The sequence below is a fragment of the Anarrhichthys ocellatus genome, unplaced genomic scaffold, assembly GCF_004355925.1.
Source record: "Anarrhichthys ocellatus isolate YVR2014 unplaced genomic scaffold, GSC_Weel_1.0 scaffold52, whole genome shotgun sequence".
NCBI lineage: Eukaryota > Metazoa > Chordata > Actinopteri > Perciformes > Anarhichadidae > Anarrhichthys > Anarrhichthys ocellatus.
This window is the reverse complement of record NW_022280082.1, coordinates 2,181,232-2,202,751: the sequence shown is the minus strand read 5'-3', so window position 1 is coordinate 2,202,751 and position 21,520 is coordinate 2,181,232. Positions and strand designations below refer to the sequence as shown.

Sequence of the window (21,520 nt, the reverse complement as noted above, 5' to 3'; positions counted from 1 at the left end):
ACAGCCAGACCCAAAATTAATAATTTCAAGGAATGAGTTCATATTTCAGTATAAATAAATGGCATACTTTCACCCATTAACTACTGCTGTATTTTTATTTCTAGACAAGTACCATGTGTTATACTGTGTGTTTTTTATTGGTGATGTGTACTGTACTATTTTGCGTATATTTATTGTGTTATGTACATTAATTATGCAACACATGTAGTTTTTTTCTACTGTTAAGATATCTTTTTAACATCTAGCAAAAGAGAGCAGCAACTTTTGGGCTAACTCTGGCTCATTTATATATATTTTTCTATTGATCATTAAGCACTCTCCCTGTCAGACTAATACAATGTAATAAATGACATTCACAGCAAGTATAATATAGCTATTGTTATCTGTTGGCCATGGTTATACCTATCTGTTTTGATCATTTGTGTCAATGAATGTATTTTAAATGTTTTTATGTGGTTTAAGCTTCAGTTAGTTTTCCTGACATTTTGTTCTTACTGTACAATTTCATGAGTCTGTACGTGATGTTGCATAACTGACTTGTCTATTCAGCATTTTGGGTTGCTGTGTTTGGCCATCAGTTTGCACACATAGTGAATTTGCATCCTGTCACCATTTCACAATATGTCCTCAAACACCCTCTTGATGCTGTAGTTTTGTCACTTTAGTTCAAGTACATCCCGTACATGCTCATTCACATCTTAACTAGCAAACAACTCCTTTGTTTTCCACATACTGTATGCACAATACACAATCAAGTATTTTTTATCTTCTAAAGGAGAAGAGAAACGCTCTCATAGAACTGTGGAGGGATATTGAGCTGTTCGTTGATGAGCATTTTGAGTTGTGTTATTTTAAGCCAAACAGCATTTTTTACAGCAACCCTTTGACTTGTCAAAGTAAGAAAAGCCACAGGTTTTTACTAACGACATTAACGATGACTCTGTTCTACTCAGGTGTCCCTGTTCATCTGTTCACTTACCTACTTGTCTCCTCAAGACTTTAGAATAAAAGACTCTAAAATAGTGACACAGTGACCTCCGTCTTCAATCAGGATTCTCTAATGACAGAACTGATGATACTGAGGTTTGGACAGCAGGTTAAGCACATATTGATGTCTGGGTAAATCATTACAGACACAAAGATTTGCATCATTCTCTGATGGGAAATTACCATACAACTCATCCGGGGAAAGGGGCCAATGAAAACCTGACTGACAAGGGCGATCACGTCACAAGCAGGATGACCGTCCCACAAGTTCAAAGGCAAGTTAATGAGCAAATCTCAGTTCAATTTCTTTGGATTAAATTACAACAGCGCAAAGGAGAAACAGGTGAACTTTACAATTGCTACGTTTATGTTTTTGGTATTGAAAAGCAAGAAACTTTTTAGAAGTGGGTTAAAAAGCTTTAACGCAGTTACTCTATTCAGAGAGATACGGGTGTTGAGTGTTTTTATTAGTTAGTCACTGTAAAGGCACGGTGGATTGTATATACTGATGTAAGATTAGAGTTCAGCTTCTCAACCTCCTTCCTCATGAGCTATCCCCATTAGCTCGACCCCTGTATGTACAGTGACCTCCTCACACATATTCTCTGCTTGGTTGTCTTCTTGTGTTTCCACCTTCGCCTGTCTCTGGAGTCTTTCAGTCCACTTTCCTTATCCAGTCACAATCTCTGCACATAATCCAGTTTATTGTGACTCTGTATGTATGACACCAGATAAACAACTCAAATATGTGCTGACCACATTTTGCGTTCAGTTGCCAGTACAGGATTTCTGCATCACATAAAACAACTCCTCACCACCTCTACAAAAGGGATTAAGATTGACAAATAGGCCTTCCACTTTAGTGTGTAGCACTAATGTTCTTTGTTGTAGTATGACATGACCATATGAAAAATACTGAGGCAAATTTACTTAGAAAATTGCATGCTTTTAAATGGCGTTGAGTATAACTCTCACAACCCTGTTGCAAACGGAAAAATGCTGCAATAAAGCACGACAGAGTCACGGAGGGAGGTGAAACATACCTTACATTACATTCAGTACATTTAGTCAGTCCAAAGGGCTTGTTTCTATCCGTTCACAGAAAAATCGCAACAAAGTCACAACACATTATTTCACAACACAAGGACACAACTTGTCGTTAGTACATTGATGCCCCCTACATTATTTCAAATAAGTACAAATGACATCCTTTCACATGATGGCACAACATTTAGGGAAGAATGGCTAGTGAGGGTGCATCTGTTTGTGCGTGGCCTTCATGTGTAAACATAAAGGAATTAGTTAACCACCCACCCATGACAATTTAATAAGGACGAGAGACATGCTTATTGTTGATGTTTGGGACGGAGAATACAGATTGGAGGACGTGTCGGCAGGTTGGCCATGATGTGTCAACCTATGTTCATTTCAGGAGGGCAGTGTGCTCACATTTCAGCATCTGTTTACTCAGCCACTAGGAAATATATACAGAGAAGGGGAGACAGCAGGGGAAGCAGAGTTGAGGTCTGTCTGTGCAGAGCTTTGTAACTTGATTATCTCTGAAAAATAAGCTATAATTTCTTATCTCCTGTCCTCTGTCTGATAGGACTTCGGAGTAGTAATCTGGGAAGTGCATCCCTATGACTCATGTGACCGTGATTGTAACCATGCTTTGTCTACAGCGGCCTGGATTAGAGGATAAAGCTGGCACTGTTTTTCATGCTGTCAACAAATCCCATGAAAATACCAAAACCAACAATTAATTGATCCATCTTCCTTCATTATTTGAAACCTGGGCACTGTAGTTTATTTTGAGTCAATCCCACAAACACCGTCCTGCTGCTGTAAATACTCATTAGAGCACCACATGTGTAATATTCCACAGCTTAAAATAGTCTCTACAAATGTGCTATTTACTCCTGTTTGAGTAACATTTGCTAAAAACTACAGTGCCCTGCTGTTATAGGGAACTAATTGGCCTTTTAAGACATGAAACTATATAATTGAATCCTATTTAAAAAGACTTATGGGCTGAGTGCCACAGACAGGTTATGGAAGTCAGAACGTAAGAGACTGACACATTGTTGGTTTGGATCTTTTTATTGGATTTCTAGACTATAAGATATAAAAACAAAACATATAATAACTGCCACCCAGTCCTTTAATCAAAGTAGTTTGGCAGTGGAATGATACAAGTATAAGGTTTCTTTTGATGACAGTGAATAAATACTTAACATGAAGGCTGGCAATGATATTAGGTATCATGTCCATCCCTCATATGATTTAGGATTCTTAGCATTTGGTGTCATCTACTTTAGATGACAAACATTGTCACTGTCACCTTTGAGAAAGCATCCTCACTCCCACACATGTACACACACACGCACAGTTATTTCAGGTTGCTCTTAGTTAACACATCCTTCCTTAACAGCTATTGATTGAAACAGACACACACTCATACACATACTAAGGCATATACACACACAATAAAGGTCATAGGTGTGTATTCAGGAGACTTGTGTGCTAGTTCTTAGTTCTTTCCCCATTCACTGCATTGTACATTGACCTAAAGCAGCTGGTCTACCGATGCAAAAGCTGCTACATCTAATGTGCACAGAATTGATGCCACTGCCGGCGCTTGCTGTCACAGTGTATTAAACCTGAAACGTAAACACAAATGCATCCATCATGAAGTCAATCCCCTTCTTCTGTGATTAAGTCTATCTGGAGAATCAGACATTTCTTGGAGACTAGAGTGATTGGAGTGATTAACGAGTCAGGAGAGGTCACACAGGTGGAAATCCGTGGGGTCTGATGTTTGGCAAGATGCTGGAGCAGGAGGAACACGTGAGAAGAGGTGATACAACACAGGAAGCCATGCGGTTTTCATCTTCATATTTTAAGGTTCCCGGGACGTCATGTACCAGCGGTTTGACCTCGGCTATGACTCAGAATCCTATTGGGGGAGAAGGGGAAGAGAGATTGAACAACTGTCATCTGCATTCATACATTCTGCACACATGCTATATAGCGAGACAATTCTGCTAGACATGTAACATGACCACACTGAATGTATCTGCAATATCCTGCCGGTTTACGCCTAATCAGATCTCTTTTAACTGACTTCCTTTTCCCATCAAAAAAAAAAGCTGATGTGCATGAAATGCTAATAAATTATAAATCAGACATTTCAGAGGCAGCTTGCAGAAACTACAGCTGCTGATCCAACACTGTGGCGAAAACTGAGACCTGACAGCAAATCTTGTTGGCTGTATGATTTATCCCACAGAGGCAACGGTGTGTTTTAGTGCATAGCCTCCCTTACTTTCACCGAGGGTTGGGAACTGAGCCCAAGGAATGTGAACACAGTGTTGTCCTCCTTTGACTGGAAGAAGTCTTCATAGTCCTGAGGGGGAAGACAAAAACATGAGAATGTTACATAATCTCTATGTTTGAAAGATGGTTGTAAACATCCCTGTCAAACAGTTCCTCCTCTTCTGCTTTTAATACGATTCAGTTGTCATGACATAGCAGAGTAACGTTGGATTACCTTGGCCAGTGAGAGTGACGGCAAGCCGATCAGATAATCTGCCCCACCCATGAAACTGGATTACAACAGGATTACAGAGTGGCGTGCACGATCAGTGGAGGACATAAACTGGCAAGCACTGACGGATCGAACTCATTCACCAGCATAGGTAGCTCAACTTTGTACCGACTTAGACTCATGTGACCTGTTGTGCATAACCAGCTTGAGCATTAACAATCATTCAAATACATTCTAACCCTGTATTCCTATGTTTAGTGTTCTGTAATCTTTTGTTATATGCTAAATATATGTCAAAACAATGTACACTTTTTTGTATTTTTTGTTTCAAAATGTCTCTTTTTTTCTTCCTATAAAATGCAGCAATTTTTTGGATGACTTATTTGCACTAAGTGTCATAAATGTGTCCGATGAAATGTGATTTTGGCCGACTTAAAAGGTACCTTCTGTAGATTTTCACCACTAGTGTCCCTGTACCTCAATGTTTTGATAAGCGGATCCACAGGCTGTATCTCACATTCCATCAGTATGTGCATCATGCGAATCAGTGACATGTTCACATGTTAGGGCTACCTTTAAAGATCAGATGTGCAAAATGACTGGAAGCCAGAATGCGTTCCAAATGGTTGATTGCTCATTATTAAAATTAGAGACAAGCATCCATCGTACCCCACAGTAGCGATCCTCGTTGAATATCTGTGGAAGCAGTGGGTTGCCTTTCTCCGGCTGCTTGTCTCTGGGGATGTTTCGGTACATCCAGAGCCTCTGCTCCTCCAGCATGGTGATGTCTACTTCCTGGAAGCTGATCCGATTGGCCTCCAAGAAACCCACCACTGCCTGCTGGTGCTTTTTTACCTGGAACAGGTCAAAAATGGATAAAAGAAAGAAAGAGGGTTGAGTGAAGGACGGTTGGTTAGGGAGAGGTGGTGAGGTGGTGAGAAATGTACAACCACGTATGCATAATGTCATATTGCCATCATGTACATAAAGTACAGCTGGTCACTGTGTGTATGTGTATGGCCTTTCACTCTCTCTTTATATTGCTCTTGGCCAAGCAGTTGGGTGTTTAAAACACTAATTGACAAACGGTAGAATGACACCCATCAAACCAGGGAACACACACGTGGAGTGTACTGTATGTATTCACTGCGTAGCGACTCCTTTGGTAATGGGGACATTAAGAAGGATTATTGATTAGCGGATGAGATTATGTTTAAAGTCGGAGAGCTGACATAATTGTCCTATACAGCATCATATGCTATGACCTGAGGGCACATCAAAACAGTACTATATTTCAATGAAATAAACATAATCATCTATTGGTGAATACATCGTTTCTGCAGCTGTGTGTACTTTGTGTACTTCCCAGGCACACGACTAAGTGTTCACTAAAGAGGGAAGACCATGCAATGAGCTTTTCCCATTTGTGTTCCATGGGACGGATACGACACAGATCCCTGTGGTATTATCCCTGGACGTGCTCTGGGACGTTCTGCGAGGGAATGAAAGCGCATGACATGCTGAGAGAAAAAAATGAAATACCAGGATCATTTTAGATGACAGAAAACTCCCACGGAATTGAAAGTCGTAAACACAGAGGCACAGTCCACATGTCTTGGAGTTATATGATGAGAATGATGATCGGGATTTGCTCAATTAGCTTAGAAGTTGACCTAATTGCAACAGTATTTTGCCTTTTTTTTCAACTGATCTTTTTCATTCACATCTAGCTTGTGTTATTTCTAAATTCCAACTATTCTATGTTTTTTTAGAGCACCGAAATCATTCCATTAATCATCCCTTAATGTTTCCCACTTGCAACAACACCCACTTTGTTCATTCATTCTGTTTTGTCAAAATTTTTATCATGTCCTGCGGTCCACCGCTGTGATGCAAATTCAGCCAATACAGTATGTATGCTTGAGCTTTCATTAACATGACAAAAGGGCTGATTATTCAAAACATTCTGGGGATGAGACAGTGTGGACAAATATAGACAAGGCCTTATATTTTGTGGCTAAATGATCATGTATTATCGATACCCTGGAAACATGTTTCTAGGAATTCTGTCTGTGATGCATAAGATGAATTAGATAATGACTTAATGATATGTGCTTGTGTGTGTGTGTGTGTGTGTGTGTACACGTTATGTCTGTCCAAAATGTTAGTGATGCTCAGGGCCACAATGGGGCTATTGTTTTACCTTAAAGACAGTGAGAGATTGTTCTGGACCGTCTGTTACAGACACAAACACCCAAACAAGATAATCTGTTGTGTCTTCTTTCTAATGGTGATTTCCTTTGTGTGGCCATAAAACAGGGTTATCTGGACTCTCGCAAGAGAGTAAATGAATTGGATGTTTACTGACTGTCTTTACAGAGACAAATGTGTCCGTTTGCTCTGGTCAAAGGTCAAGACTCCATAGAGAATGACTGGTCTGCGTCTATGTGATGCAAAGTACAAATTATACGAGCTTCCCCTGAGCTGAAAAGCGGGCAGACTAAATAATGAAAGAGGTCCCCCCCTGTGAGGGTGAGTGAGAGTGTGTGTCAGGGGATGGATGAGTTCAGATTTTGGTGTGCCTGTAGGATTAGAGACAAATACACAAATTACACTCCTAAACAAACACTCGTATTACAGTCTACGAGTATGCATGCATTGTTTGAGAGCACTTTCTGAAATGTAGGGATTAATTGGATGTCCAGACTAATCCATCAGTCACGGACTGAGAGGGACACGGGCAAAAGAGAGGATTTTGGATATAAATAAATACATACGTTTCGCCTACCCTGAGGAACAAAGAAAAACAAAAAGAATCTGAAAACAAAACATTACCACTAAAAACAATTTTCAACTTTGCACATTATTTGTCAAGAGGAGGGATTGCAATGCTTTCTAAGCAGGTCATTTGGTCAGATAATGTGAGGACACATGGTAGTATTTGCAATTATTAAAAACTACATTCATGATAATTACTGGGGCATTAGGAATTAGAACAACAAAAAACGGATGAGACTGAACCTGATACATGTTCACGGGGGGTAACCTAATTTACACTTCATTCACTCTGTGGTGATGATCTCCGCCCCACTAATCTGCTGTTGCTAAACTGCGAAATGCTCATTTTATGTAGCATTTCGATAATTACTCTTCCCTTGATTCTGCACATGTATTCCTGCTTGAGTCGCACATATTTTCAGATTTCCATCTCCTGACTTCACTATCTTCACTGTCTCCCTGCATATCGAATCTCACACTACTATCTCTCTCTTTGTTTTTCAATCACACACACACACACACACACACACACACACACACACACACACAGATCCATTTCACTTGAAATCAGTCTCACCTTCTCTCTTAATTCAATGATTTGCAACTCAATTTAAAAGCATTCACAGTAAATCACATTCACATGAGCTCAACACTCGCATAACTGAGCCAAATGGTCGACCTATTCTGGCGTGCATGACTGTTCTTCGTGTACGTGAGAGAGTCTGTGTGTTTTGAATGTACGTGTCATAGGGTTAAAAATAACTACGCTCTTACTAATTTCACTGCCCTCTTCTAGAGATGGAGCACGGTAAAGTAAACATATTACTCATTTCCCCCATTACCTAGGACTTGAAGCATTCACAGAGGAGTGTTGATTGATGATTTTCTGCCAGTACTCAATATCATCTGGGCCTTCTCAACGGCATGCGCCTGTTGTTTCCCAATAGACACTACAGCACTAGGGCTGGGACTAACGATTACTTCCATTATTGACTAATCTGTACAGTATTTTTTTTTTTTGGTTTAGCCCATTCATTGCCAAGTCTATTAGATGTTAGAAAAGAGTTGCAAAAAGCTATTTTTCATAGCTCAAAGTGAAACATTTAACTTTCTTGTCTGACTATCAGTCCAAAACCAAATCATATACAATGATTAAAAAATAAGCTCACATGCGAGAAGCTGGAATTATCTGTTGATCGACTACACAATATCCACAGTAAATGGTCTTTTAATTAAGTATACTGTCATAAATCCGTCTAGTGTATTTCCAGTAAACTCTTCAGCATACTACTGCTGCTCAGTTGCAGGAACCCCACCCTAAAATCACTCAGGAGGGGAACAAAGTGGAAAGTAAACATCTCACAACACAGATAAGAGTGGAGGTTACCCCAACAAAAGGACAGGAAGTTTGTTCCAGAGGTGCATCTCCTGATGATGTCTTCAAAGTAAAATACCCATGTGATCATTATTGGTGGATCTCCTGTCACGCAACACAAATCTGCTGTAAATACTGTTTGCGAATCTAACAACATTACGAACAATAGACATTGAATCTATCGTTTTATAGGTCATAGTTAATGTAGGTCAGGTTAATGTTTGCACACTAAACACGTACTTTGTTCTGGAGGGAGACGTTTTATAATATGTTGTTATTCATTACGCTTCTATATGAAGGCCTAATACAGTGAAAAATATAAACTATTTGTTGAAAATGCATCTAACAAAAATGCAACAGGCTGAATTGACGTATGCATTTCCTAGAACACAAAATAAATCAACACTGGAAATTAAAAATGTGCGTATTACTTAGTGAACAATCTTTCTTCCTGTCTGAATGATGCTGATTACTCTCACTGATTGTGAACATACTTAAATCACACACAGGCACACTCACAGATATTGTCAATATCTCCAACACTCTTGGGCGAGCAGAAATATTTCCACATGCCTTTTTGATATGCCTGCATACCTCGTATACAACTGTCAACAGGCTTGAAAACACATTTGCAAAACACTCACCGCTCGCGAGCCGGTTGAGGAGGCGATGTAAACCTTGATGACCATTTTAATCCTAAATACTACGAGTCGACAAACAAACTAGTGGGTGGCAACAGGCAGTGATTATTGCCACACACAAAAGATGAAGTTCAACTACCGACTGTGTTTTAGAAGGGAGAAGACACGCGTCTCCAGTATTTAAACTGAGCCATGATAAATAACACAGCATGCGCGTCTGCAGGCTGAGGCGCTCAAGGACTCTCACTGCATAGATGCAACGCAGACATCACAGAAAACACTGGACTTCCGGTCATAGTCTTCAAAATAAAATAAAAACAGTTCCCGTAGACAAGAACAAAAGTGATTGTACACAATATTGCACAGCTCATCCATAATAATTTTATTAAATTTGTATAGTATGGACCAAATATGAGGTCTAAATGACATCATTCAAAGTCTGCATGTGCTTTTAAGTGAATAACCCAGATTTGTTTTCCCTAAACAAGCACAATGCATTATTATTTAAAAAAAAATCACGTTTCTTTCGAAAGTAAAAAACATTTTTACTTCTGCTTGACTGTGGTTAAACCTGGCAACTTGACACCACCGTTTGTCACTTAGCAGCATATCAAATTTCATTCAAATTGGGTGAATTTAATAAGTATGTGCTCTGTCAGTTTGTGGTGTGGATCCAGATCAAGCTGCACTTGCCCTCTCATGTGCTTGTATCTTACAATACATATTGCAGCCAATAAAATAACTGACAGACTTTGTATATACACAGATAATTTGTTTTTAAAACAGGCACAATATGCATGGCACAGCATGAAGACATTAACAACAGCTGTGAATACAATTTTAGACTTTGGTGTCATAGTTAGGTAGCATATACGGCATGACATATATCTCAAACGCCAAGCAAATGCTGCTGAAGTGACAGACATTGTGTATGCACACATCCTAAAAACACAATTTAAATATGCATTGCACAACAAGAGTAAGAAACCATGTCCTATCAGTTGGCTAGATAACAGTGCTTTATGACACAAGGACTAAGCACATAATATGCGTTGGTAGGTATGTTATTCCAACGTTCTCCTTAATTAACACAATGCTAGAATAAACAGATAGCTATATTTATATCACAGCGTGCACCACAGCGCCACCCTGGTATTAAAGGGGTACTGCACCTGCACGGAGTGCTGTGGTTGCCATGGTACGGCGTCAGCGGTAGGACTGGAGCAAACCACCAGGCTTGTCGTGAACCACAAAATAATCGTATCTGAATGCTTCTGACAGTCAGGATTACGACTTATTCCTGTTTTACTGTGAATAATAACAGGGCAGCGAATTTTTTAAAAGATAGTCATGGCTGTTTCCTAAAAGGCGAACGTCTATGCCTTCTTTTAGCTAACGGTATAGCTAAATTAGCTTAACTTCATGCTAGCGTTAGCGTGATAGCAGCTAACTAGTTGAGTCGTTATGTTGCTAACATTAGCCTATCGAGTTAATTGCGACATACTTTAAACGTAAACCAGAGAAAGGCAGGACGATTTAAAATGATAAACGCGCACAACGGACAGGTTGGTGCCAGCAGACACAGAGCAGTAACATTAAAACACATTCCACCTGTTGAGGGAAGCTAGTTTGTTTTGTTGCTATGCTAGCATAATAAGCTATCGTCAACAAGTCCGTCCACTTTAACTAACGCCAGTGCGCTGACATGCTGTTTGAAACCTCACCTACTCGTCTCTTTTATTCATGTCTATTTGATAATGTTGCATGTGAATATAAAGCCCACTGAGGTGTGTGGTTGGCCTCACATAACTTACTAGTTAGCCACATTGTAGCTTTTAAGTGGCAGGCAGTGTCACGACAATGCGACTGTCAACAGCAGACGGTCTACTTTAATCCAATCTGTCAAGAGTCACGGAGAGGGGGACTCTAGTAGTATCGCTATAGTAAGTATTTGAGAACACGCTTCTGATTGTATATTTGTTTCATTTGAGAGCTTGTGACTTGACTGCATACGTTTTCTCGTTTATTGCGTTATCAGGAGACAGTAAGACATACGATAAAGCAGAAGATGTGGACGATGGTGCCAACAGAGATGATGGGGATAATGTAACCTATGTGGTGAGTGTAAAGATACTGATGTTTATACTACTGTACATCCAGGCGTATTCCAATAAAAATAAATACAAATACAGTTACTCACAAAATATTGTCAAGAATTCTACATTTGATACAGTATATGTATGGCAAAATATTCAAGAATACATAATATATATACTGTATGTGTACAACATGAATATAACATGCAACACTACTACATAATTAAAATATCAGGTGAGAACACCTGAACACTTTTTTTTCCTCTTCTTTTTCTGTGTTCTTTGACCAGGTATGTGCGCATGCATCTTATTGCACTCAGAAATAATACACTGTATGTTTAATAAGTCACCAGGGCAGATGGGGGCAGGCTACTAATTGGTATGTAGCAGCACTGGTGTTGAGTAGTGATATCATACATCATTCAGCCGCATGGAAATTTCCATATCATCATTCAGCCGCATGGAAATTTCCACCTCATGTGTGTTGTCGCTTAGTGACCAAGACACACAGAACAGAAAACCTCAGAGAAACCAGTTGGCCCCGAGATTTTTCATCTGGTAGCACAATACAAATGTTGACATCAGGAGACTTTTACTGTAAGTTTGATACATTTCTTTCTGAATTTTTGTCTTCAAATTCAACACAGCATTTCTTCTCAAAGTGACATCATGGAATCTGAAAACGTAACTGATCCGTACGAAGACAACCGGGATGTTGATCAAAGTCGCCAGTCACTCCGGAGCACAAAGAAAGATTCCCGAGCATCGTCCTTCCAAAAGCACAAAAACATCATCCGGGACAAGATCCGGGGTGACGGTGAAAAAGAAGTCTGTGTCGAGAGCAGATCGAAAACCAGAACCTGGCCTTCAGATCCAGATCGGGACCAGATATCAGATGGAGAGGGACGGAGAAGTACCGGATCATTTTACTCGGAGGACTATGAGAACGAGACTCCTTCGGGCCGCTCAATCTCACCATACTCCCAGTCCCGGACTCCATCCCTTACCCCTCAAAGAGGGGTGCGATCAAAGAGGATTTCCAACAGCCCCTTCTACAAGACAGGTATATAAAGCAAGGCCGTTGTATTTACTGTCCAGGTGGTGGCAGTGTTAGGCAGACTTTTACACATGGTGGTTTTCTGCAGGACAAAAATCCTCTTTCATGAAGGCACTTTTTTTACTTTAATTGTTCGTAATGAAGTTCCATAGCTCTTAACAACACAGACATAGTTTGATACAGATTTTTGTCTTAAGCCTCTACCGTTTAATATGTTCTACATGTTGTGTGTTTCTCTACCGTGCAGGTGGCTTGGGGCGCCGGGGTGTGTCGCGCCCACAGCGTCCAGGTGGCCAGCCTCTGACCCAGCAGCATCGCAGGGGAGTGCGTTCACAAAGCAAGGAGTCCACGCCCCCGAAAGACCTGGACCTGGTGACCAAGAGGATGCTTTCAGCCCGCCTGCTAAAGATCAATGAATTGCGTAACTCCCTTGCTGAGCTGCAACAGCGCACCGAGGAGCTGCAGAAGGAAAATCGAGTTCTCAGACAGGTAGATCCACCCTTCTAGTTAAGTTTGGGTTGAGACGTAAGAAAGGTGGAAAATCCTAATTAAGCATCAGATTTTAGTGGCCAATACTGATAGGAAGACATTAACACACATCTTTGCAGAAAAACCAATCACATAATCTTTTACCGTAAAGTTCTTCACCATTATCTTGAACTCCTGTGGCATCCTAAAAAATGTAATAGTGTCTCTTTTGCGTGCTGCAGCTTCAGGTGCGTCAAGAGAAAGCCCTGCAGCGCTACGACGACACAGAAAGCGAGATATCCCAGCTACTGTCGCGCCACACCAACGAGACCCAGGTGCTGCGCGAGCGGCTCCGGCGCGCTCAGGAGCGGGAGCGGGCAGCCGAGCGCCGGATGAAGGACAGCGAGGAGCAGCTGCAAAGGAGTCAGGCGACGATCGCGCGGCTGAAGAAGCTGGTCGACCAGCGAGATCTAGGAGCCAGAGACGAGCTGAGCCGCAGGCTAGATGAAGAGAAGACACGGGCCCAAGAGGCAGAACACAAGATTAAGGTACATTTATTTATACTAAAGCTAGATAAACAATCGCTTGCATCTATTAAATAAAACATAAATCATTTATGGCAAAATCTGTACCTTTTTGGATTTTTTTATCTCAAGATCATTTAGTTCCTTTTTGTCACGCGGTAGCTGGAAAGTGTATTTGTTTACCTGTGTGTGTTTGAAGGAGCTGGAGCGTAGCATGGAGCTGAGCAACAGCAGTTACCAGAGGCAGCTGGCTGCAGAGAGGAAGAAGACGATCAGTGCCCAGGAGGAGATCAGGACTCTGCAGGAGGAGCTGGAACGACTGAACAATAAACTCAAGGTCCATGTATAACAAAAATATACCTCAGAATACCAGCTGAGACAAACTATCTTTATGATTGTGTATGAAAAGCAGCATTGTATGAAATGTTCACTTTGTTGTATCCTTTTCTTATCAGGAGAAGGAGAGAGAACTAGATGCTAAGAACATTTATGCCAATCGCATGATGAAGCCAGCACTGAGAAAAGATGTCGACAGTGGCGCAAAGCGGAAAAGTAAGGCCTGACTGTCGGTTTATTGGGGGGGAAAAAATTGGGATAGCAAAAATTTTATCTGATATACAATCTGCTTTCCCCCCCCACACATAGTCCCGAGCAGGAGCAGCACCAAGGCCGTTCACACCAAAGACAGAGCGTCTAGTTCTGATTTCCCTACACCTCCCCCCGCCATGACTGATGCCAATGAGTGCAGTGAACAGGCACCTGATGAATACATATCTCTCAAGGTAGAGTCACTCCACTTCACCCCAAACGTCCGCTCTTCTTCCCCTGTCGCTGTTATTTGTCCGTCATTCCCCTCTTATGTCTCTCCCTTATCAATTTACGTCCGCAGGAGTATGACAGAGGGGACAGACGGGCAGAGACGGAAGACAGACATCAAAAGTTGGAAAAGCAGAAGAGGAGAGACGGAGAAAGAGAAGGGGACAAGCAGAAGGGGATGTTGAAGAAAGAGCAGGATAAAGAGGAGAGGCGGCAACTCCACCAGGAGCTCAATGTGCTCGATGAGAAGGCAAAGACACCAGGAGATGGTAAGATCATTAAACAGTGTGTGTACAACAAGTACGAGAAAGCAGTAATGTGCTAATAGATTTGTTTTATGTCCACAGGCGGGGAGAAAAAAAAAAGAGCAAGACGACAGTAGGAGGACGACAGGAAGTTCCCTGTTGAACCAGGAGGAAGAGGACAACAGGAAGCGCGGCCATGTCCAGGAAGAGGTGGAGAGGTGGAACCAGGGGACTATGTCCAATCAGCAAGCAGCAGAAGAAGCACGTCGCAAAAAAGAACAGCTGCTGGCTAAGATGCGTGAAATAGACCGCCAAGAACACGGAGGCCAGGACACCATGTTTGCTGAGTCTAGTCCTTCTGAGTTCAATAAGGCTCCCAGTAACCATTCTTCTCCTCGTCTTCCTGAGCAGAGGAACCACACCTCTTCCATTTTTAACCTCGCAGAATCAGAGGAGTCAGCCAGTTTGAGCGGTGAAGGCGGAAGGAGAAGATCAGGCACGCATGGTAGAGCTGCCACAACAGGGACGGGGAAGAGAGCTCCGCGGACACAAATCTCCGGGGACGACTTGGCATTCGGAAGCTACGCGCCTTCTTTCGGACATTCAGCCTCTCGCGGCTCCTCCGGCTTCCCCCCGCCTCCGCCCAAAGAGGACAGGGACTCTGCATTGGAGGCAATAGGTGTGTTTAGTCTCAGAGGGGTGGAGACAGAGACAGAGAAGGAGACGGAAAGAGGAGCGGGGAAGGAGAGGAAGTCCAGCCTCATGCAGCAGCTATTTGGTGCCCTGGCAACACCCGTGGGTGACAGTGGGAGCACCTCCAATCAAATGGAGGTGCTCAACAGTCCTCCGACTACCAATGGAGTGCGATCAAGACGGGAAGGACTGCTCAGCTTCAACTCGGGGTCTTCCACTCCTCCAGCATCCTCCCTCAACACCCTTCACGTCACAGAGAGCAGGCCTACAATTCGTGCCATCGCCTCATTCGATGATGACATAGAGGAACTTACTTTATGAAATAAAAGAGATTGAATGATGAACAGGGTCAGTAAATTAAAGTCTGAACACTACTGATTTCCCAATACAAATGTCAACACTATCAACAGAACCAAGCAGAGAAGTAAATACGTTTCTAAAATACCGGATAAGTCATTTAACTCGTTTATAATGTTTCATGTAGATTTGAAGTGATCGTCAAGCATTCAGGTGTATAAATTGCTAATATAGGATTGTTGACCCTTTGTTCTATTTTAACGCTGTTTGCACTTGTACTTACTGTGGAGACGATGGCTTTTTCTGGTTTACAGCATACAGAATCTCTGCAGCTAGAATAATTGTTCTTTAAACAAACACAAACCAAAACACAGGCAGTAGACTCACAATGACAGACTTTGGGCTGCAAATCACCTTTCTTTGCGTTTCACATGTTGGCGCTTTGCCATATTCTGTTGTAATAGTTGCTGTTATTGTTTTTTTTTTGGTGTGGGATCCTACAATTCCCTGTGTATCTTTATTTGGACACATTTGATTGTGCAGTCATTTTTGAGTTATGTTAGAGTCCATGCCATAAGAGTTTACCAGTAAGCAATATGACAGTCATGTTTAGACTGCCTCCTCGATGTCTGACTAACTATATGATATCATACAATGCTGTTTTTTACAATTCTACCAATTTTATATTAATACTGATAAACTCTCCCATTAAAAGGAAGATGTCATTGACCCCATAGAACATTTTTTATTTCCTATAATCGAATGATTGATAATTAATAGAAGCTCAATGACAGTTAGTGCAGTTGTCATATTGAATCAATCAATTCAATATTGTGTTTTAAGAGAGAAAACAAGTTTCTATTTGATTTACCTGACTTGAAGATATTGTAAAACAGTAAATGTAGATATATTTCCAGTTGGGGGCCCTTGTCCCCTGCCCTGATATTACTTATGTGATGGCAGCGCTACGCTCCAGCAAGCAATCAGCACTAATACAAATCACCTGTTGCTGTAGTAGAAGCGACAAGCTATACTGATGTGGACAGAAGAAATGCTCTTTATTTATTTAAGTTCTTATAGACGTACATTACGACGTACAACTCTTAATGTGGCGCACACACTGCATTGGTATAAGCTGTAAAATTGATACTTAATAGAAAGGAATAATATCACATGTACATTTTGACACGTTTTTGAAGAGCTCTTTGTATTTATTCTGGCAAAATGTGTTTTACTAACTCACGTGTAACAGATGACGACTTTGATGTTAATCGGTCTGTATTTATGTATCGACTTTTTTTCACATTTTGTACTAATTGCATTGTTACAAAAACTGTATTTGTTGTATTTCATTGAATTAAAATAAATGAAAGTAAGAGTGAAGCTGTTGTGCTGTCATCAGAACTGTGGCGCACTTGCGTAACAGAACGCAGAATACGGAACACAGAAAAGAACACATTACAGTGTTAATGCGGCGGGAAGTCTGATAGGGATTCCTAGGACGTCTCCAAGACACCAGAACCCTCCCGCCCCTCCCTCCGGCAGCTCTCTGCTCAAAAACAAGTGGACCGTGGAGCTGCTAGGGATGAGAGAGAGAGAGAGGGGGCTCGAGATGGTCTGCGCTGATGTCGCTGCTTAAACTGCAAGTTGGACCGCAGCAGGAGGATTCTTACAAGGTAAACGAGCCACACGCAGTTAGAATTACCGTATTTTAAGAGGATGCCGGTGGTGTCTCACCCTGCAGCACGGTGTCAGAAAAGCAAAACGAGGTTAAAATGAGTGTCCACGTGAAAAACAATGCGAACGAGTAAATTACTTGGTATTATACTGTAGCCATAGCATTGTATAATTTGTTTACAGGAATGATGCAAGGCTATATATAATGAGGAAAACAATGACAAGTTGCTACATGTTGCCTTTTACTGAAAAAAAACCTGACTTGCATGAACAAAATGAGAATAATTAGTCAAGTTGACCACGACTTTATATTCCGACGTCACTCCTTGATGGGCTCGGGAAGGAATAAAATATTCAAGTTTTATGTTAATGTCAGGACTCGAGAGAAAGCAGATATACTGTAATGTTGATGTTTTTTTGCCCATAACAATATATTAAAGAGAAAAAAATGCCATTCCATAAAGCTATGCAGGCATGCGAAGTTTCAGGTTGCATTATAGTAATAAGAGCTGTTTAACTTCAGGTTATTGTAATAATGGCAGAAGGAATCATGTGTGATGGTAACAAAGAACACAGTATCCATAACTTTAAAAAAAAGTTTATTAATCTCTTATTTAAATTGACTTTGAGTCACCTGCTGTAATCCTGTTGATCCATATGGATAATGCTCACATTCTCATGTATACCAGCACTGATGGAAAGTTAACACCTTTATATGAGATGCACACTAAAGCCTGATTAGTTACTCTGCCCTTTGCAGACATGTGCCCGATGAGAGAGCCAGACTCCTGAAGTTCTTCAGCCTGACCAGGTTTTGGCATCCCATAACAACACCACAAAATACATTTTTATTGGTGCGGTAACGCTGCAACATGCATGTTGCTGAGCCATCATATTCTGCCGCCTCAAAACCAGAGGAATGTACGGGTAATGCTGGGTGGGTTGGTTGCCAGTTGAGTCATTTGGATAATGGCGATAAATGCTTTTTTCCACCAAGATTTGTCCTTGTTTGTATATGCGCAAGACTCCGTTTGATATTCAGGATGTATATTTTGGCTTCCTTAAGACAAATATCTTTCAGCTGGACTATTCAAAAGTGGCCGTGTTCCCCAAAAGTGCCTCTTAAATGATCGAGCAGCCAACAAGAGGCTGGTTTGGGTTTTTTGCTAAACCCTTTATGTCTTTATGATTGTGATCACAGCTCAATATATAAGCTAATATGCTTACACACACGTTTCCTCCCCCCTCTTTCTAAACCTCTTGGCTCTGCAGTTTCTTTTCACAATTTGAATCAATTCCTTACTGTACATACAGGGTCCTAACAAACTCCTGCACGTGGCATGGGTTTATTTTCCTCCTCCTCTATTGGTCCCCTGTAACATTGTGGTCTCCAGAGACACACACAGATTCCAGAATAAGGAGAAGATCCATTCCCGTGGCCTTCATGCATTACAGCAGCTACTCTTCACAGTCAGAGGTCTATTTTACAAGCCTATCATTAGATACAAGGGCAATGACTTCACTGCTGGTCTGCTGTGCCCATTATGGAATAACTGAGCACTAACCACTTACTGAGTGCTTGGAGACTTTGTAGAAAGGAGGACACTGGGCAGAAAGTCTGCTTTTGCTGCTGCTGTTATGAGTGTGTGTTTGCTTAATCCTTTAAGAGGCCACATTTAAGATTTCCTTTGTGGCTTAATGTCCTGAGTTAGTCTTTCCTTTGGGCCTCCAGAATCACTCCAGTGTTTCTAAACTGGCCAGATAAGAAGATACTTAAAAAGAGATATTTGGATGCCATATTTTGAGGTGTAGCTAGATGTAATTGTGTGTGGATGTATAGCATGATAGAAATCCAGGTTCCTTTAAAAATATTATGTTATATATACATTTTTTGCGACGGTGGATGGCTTTTATGGATGGCGGGTCCACCACTTTGGTCCAGACTAAAATATGTTAACTATTGGATGGATATATCTAAATCATTTTAGATGAAAAGTGTGAAATTTAGATTTCTGGTTACGTATCTTGAAATAACAACTTTGGTTTATGGACAAATACCTGCAGAACTATTGTTTCCGCTAAATAGCAAATGTTAGCATGCTAACAAAATAAACTAAGATGGTGACCATGTTTAGCATTGTCATTGTTAGCATGTTGATGTTAGCATTCAGTCAAAAGCACATGCTGTGCCTAAATAAAGCCTTACTTTACAGCAACTGACCCTACCCATGTCTCATGAAGAGTTAAATATGCCCACAATGTTCAGGATCTGTAGTTTTTGAAACATGTATTTGTTGCATAGGTTTATAGCTGTCAATAGAAGGATTGCTGGAAAAGAGCAAGACTGTCAGCCGTTGTGCCGTACTGCCAGTTGTCTGTCACAGGTTGTTTAAGGCAATAAAGCCCTGAGGATAGGAGGTGTTAAAGGGCTGACTCATATCCAGTGCCTGTGTCGTTGCTAGGGAAACAATTTGTTCCTGTCAAACAAAAATCCTGGATGTACGTTCCCGCAGTGTGCTGAGAATTATTTGATATGTTAGAAGCCAAAATGCTCGATCTTTCCAGAGGGTAAGAACGCTCATCAATCTGTCTGAGATATATAGTCTAGCCAGTCATATAACGGAACCTGTCTGGCCACAGCTGAGGTGCAGTCTTGCATGTCAAATGTCACATTCGTTTTGTCTCTCTGTCGGTTGGATGTGGTTAGTGGTGGAGTCAGCAAATGTTTCACAGCGTGCTTCTTCTCTCCTCTGCAGATCTAAAGATGCTCGGCCTTCAAAGCACCAAAGGAGAAACAAGGCACTTCTAAAGATTGACTTTCCTGACAGTAAAACCTACAACAATGGTCATTTGTCACAACGAAAGAGGCCACCAATGAAAAGCAGATATCGTTATCTATTTTTATTTTGACACAGCTTTTTTTATTTATCAGATTAGTGATGGCTACTCCCTCGGCTCCTCAGATTATTGTGGAGAAGAACGCAGTCCCGGCGGGAGCAGAATGTGGGGGAGACGTGGATTTGCCTACAGACGACCATCTCATGAACTTGAAGGCGTTGACAGAGAAGCTGAGACTGGAAACCAGGAGGCCTTCCTACCTGGAGTGGAAAGCCCGCCTTGAGGCGGAAAGCTTCGGGGAATCAAGTAGTGTAAAATCCCCGATCCAAGTGGAGCCTGAGGGGAACGTAGTCAGCCCCACAGAGACTGTCATGAAGTCTGATGTGATTCAGTGCAAGTCAGGTGTTCTGAAAGGATTTGAGAACATTGATGAAGCTCTCAGTTGGCTGAGGAGAGAACTGGTGAGACATTACTCAAATTATTTGCACAAATATATCATCTTTCTTTGGAATATGGAGCAGTTTGCTATAAATTTGGCATCTCTAAAAAAAAAAAAAAATAACTTAATACTTGAGTTTCAAATACACACTTTCATTCACATTTTTAATTTGAAGAGCGTTATAATTTTGAGAATAGAATAGAAATAACTTCCTGCTACTTAGCTAATTAGACTCCAACAACGGGCACAATGTCCAATTAGTGGGCAGAAGAATCCCAGTCACATTAGTGAGTGAGATTGATTGGGGACACTCAGGCAATAGCATCTGACATTTGTTACTCACAGTTTCTGCAAGTGTTATCATTTTTACTCTGCACATTCACCCGCGGTTCATAGGCTTGGCCCGAGGGAGATGCACAGTCAGCGGCAGAATAATCCTACTCGCACAGTATGTGGCCACGAACGTTTTGCACAAAGACAAGAGGACACGATGGCGATACAATTGAGAGAGCTTATGAAGAGAAACGTGTTTGTGGATGTCCCACTGTGAGCTTTCTTTTTAGATTTTGTTACACAATAAGGACTGAATGCGTGGCCCTCCAGTGAATCTAGATCATGTGAACTACGCGTACGTTGTTGTTGGAATCACACAATAGTTTTGGGAAGTACACTTATTCACATTCTTGCCGAAGGTTAGATGAGAAACTCAATCCCATTCTCATGTCTGTGCAGTCAATATTCAGCTTCAGCCAGGACACGATTAGCTTAGCTTAGCATAAAGCCTAGAAGCAAGGGGTAACAGCTAGCCTGGCTCTGTCCGAAGGCTAATTACCACCCTCCTGTAAAGCCACACACCTCGTGTTTGGAGTTTTTCCATCAAGTTGTCAGATGTCTTAAATGTAATTTTTTGGTATTTTCACTGGACTAAAACATTATATTATAAACATAAAAATTCTAGTGGTGAATTAATCAGCAATTAGTTTGAGCTGTTTTCCATCTCTCTCTCTCTCTCTCTCTCTCTCTCTCTCTCTCTCTCTCTCTC

The 21,520-nt window shown here is 41.3% G+C and overlaps 3 protein-coding genes across 5 annotated transcripts in view; 2 read left to right on the top strand and 1 right to left on the bottom strand.

Annotated features, from left to right (window-relative positions):
• Positions 1-2,929: 2,929 nt before the first annotated feature.
• Positions 2,930-9,554, bottom strand: sh3bgrl2 (SH3 domain binding glutamate-rich protein like 2). Its single transcript, XM_031870408.1, has 4 exons — positions 9,332-9,554; positions 5,204-5,389; positions 4,313-4,393; positions 2,930-3,943 (listed from the first exon to the last, which is right to left on the bottom strand). The coding sequence occupies exons 1-4, from the start codon at positions 9,374-9,376 to the stop codon at positions 3,929-3,931; spliced, it is 327 nt and encodes a 108-aa protein (XP_031726268.1). The 5' UTR covers positions 9,377-9,554; the 3' UTR covers positions 2,930-3,928.
• Positions 9,555-10,537: 983 nt separating this feature from the next.
• Positions 10,538-14,760, top strand: lca5 (lebercilin LCA5). 3 transcript variants are annotated; one of them, XM_031870422.1, is made up of 10 exons: positions 10,538-11,271; positions 11,367-11,446; positions 12,072-12,487; positions 12,729-12,970; positions 13,192-13,497; positions 13,673-13,810; positions 13,929-14,025; positions 14,119-14,255; positions 14,363-14,558; positions 14,637-14,760. In XM_031870422.1, the coding sequence occupies exons 2-10, from the start codon at positions 11,442-11,444 to the stop codon at positions 14,669-14,671; spliced, it is 1,572 nt and encodes a 523-aa protein (XP_031726282.1). In that variant the 5' UTR covers positions 10,538-11,271; positions 11,367-11,441; the 3' UTR covers positions 14,672-14,760. The 3 variants fall into 3 exon arrangements, with proteins under 3 accessions (XP_031726282.1, XP_031726279.1, XP_031726281.1); XM_031870419.1 differs by having other exon boundaries at positions 14,363-14,675; XM_031870421.1 differs by lacking the exon at positions 10,538-11,271 and having other exon boundaries at positions 11,284-11,446; positions 14,363-14,676.
• A 784-nt stretch (positions 14,761-15,544) lies between these two features.
• fam167ab (family with sequence similarity 167 member Ab) overlaps positions 15,545-21,520 on the top strand; it is a 7,752-nt gene continuing 1,776 nt past the window's right edge. The window contains exons 1-3 of the mRNA XM_031870423.1: positions 15,545-17,200; positions 19,958-20,046; positions 20,134-20,500. Coding sequence (XP_031726283.1) covers positions 20,141-20,500 — 360 coding nt within the window. The 5' untranslated portion in view covers positions 15,545-17,200; positions 19,958-20,046; positions 20,134-20,140. The remainder of the gene's footprint in view (positions 17,201-19,957; positions 20,047-20,133; positions 20,501-21,520) is intronic.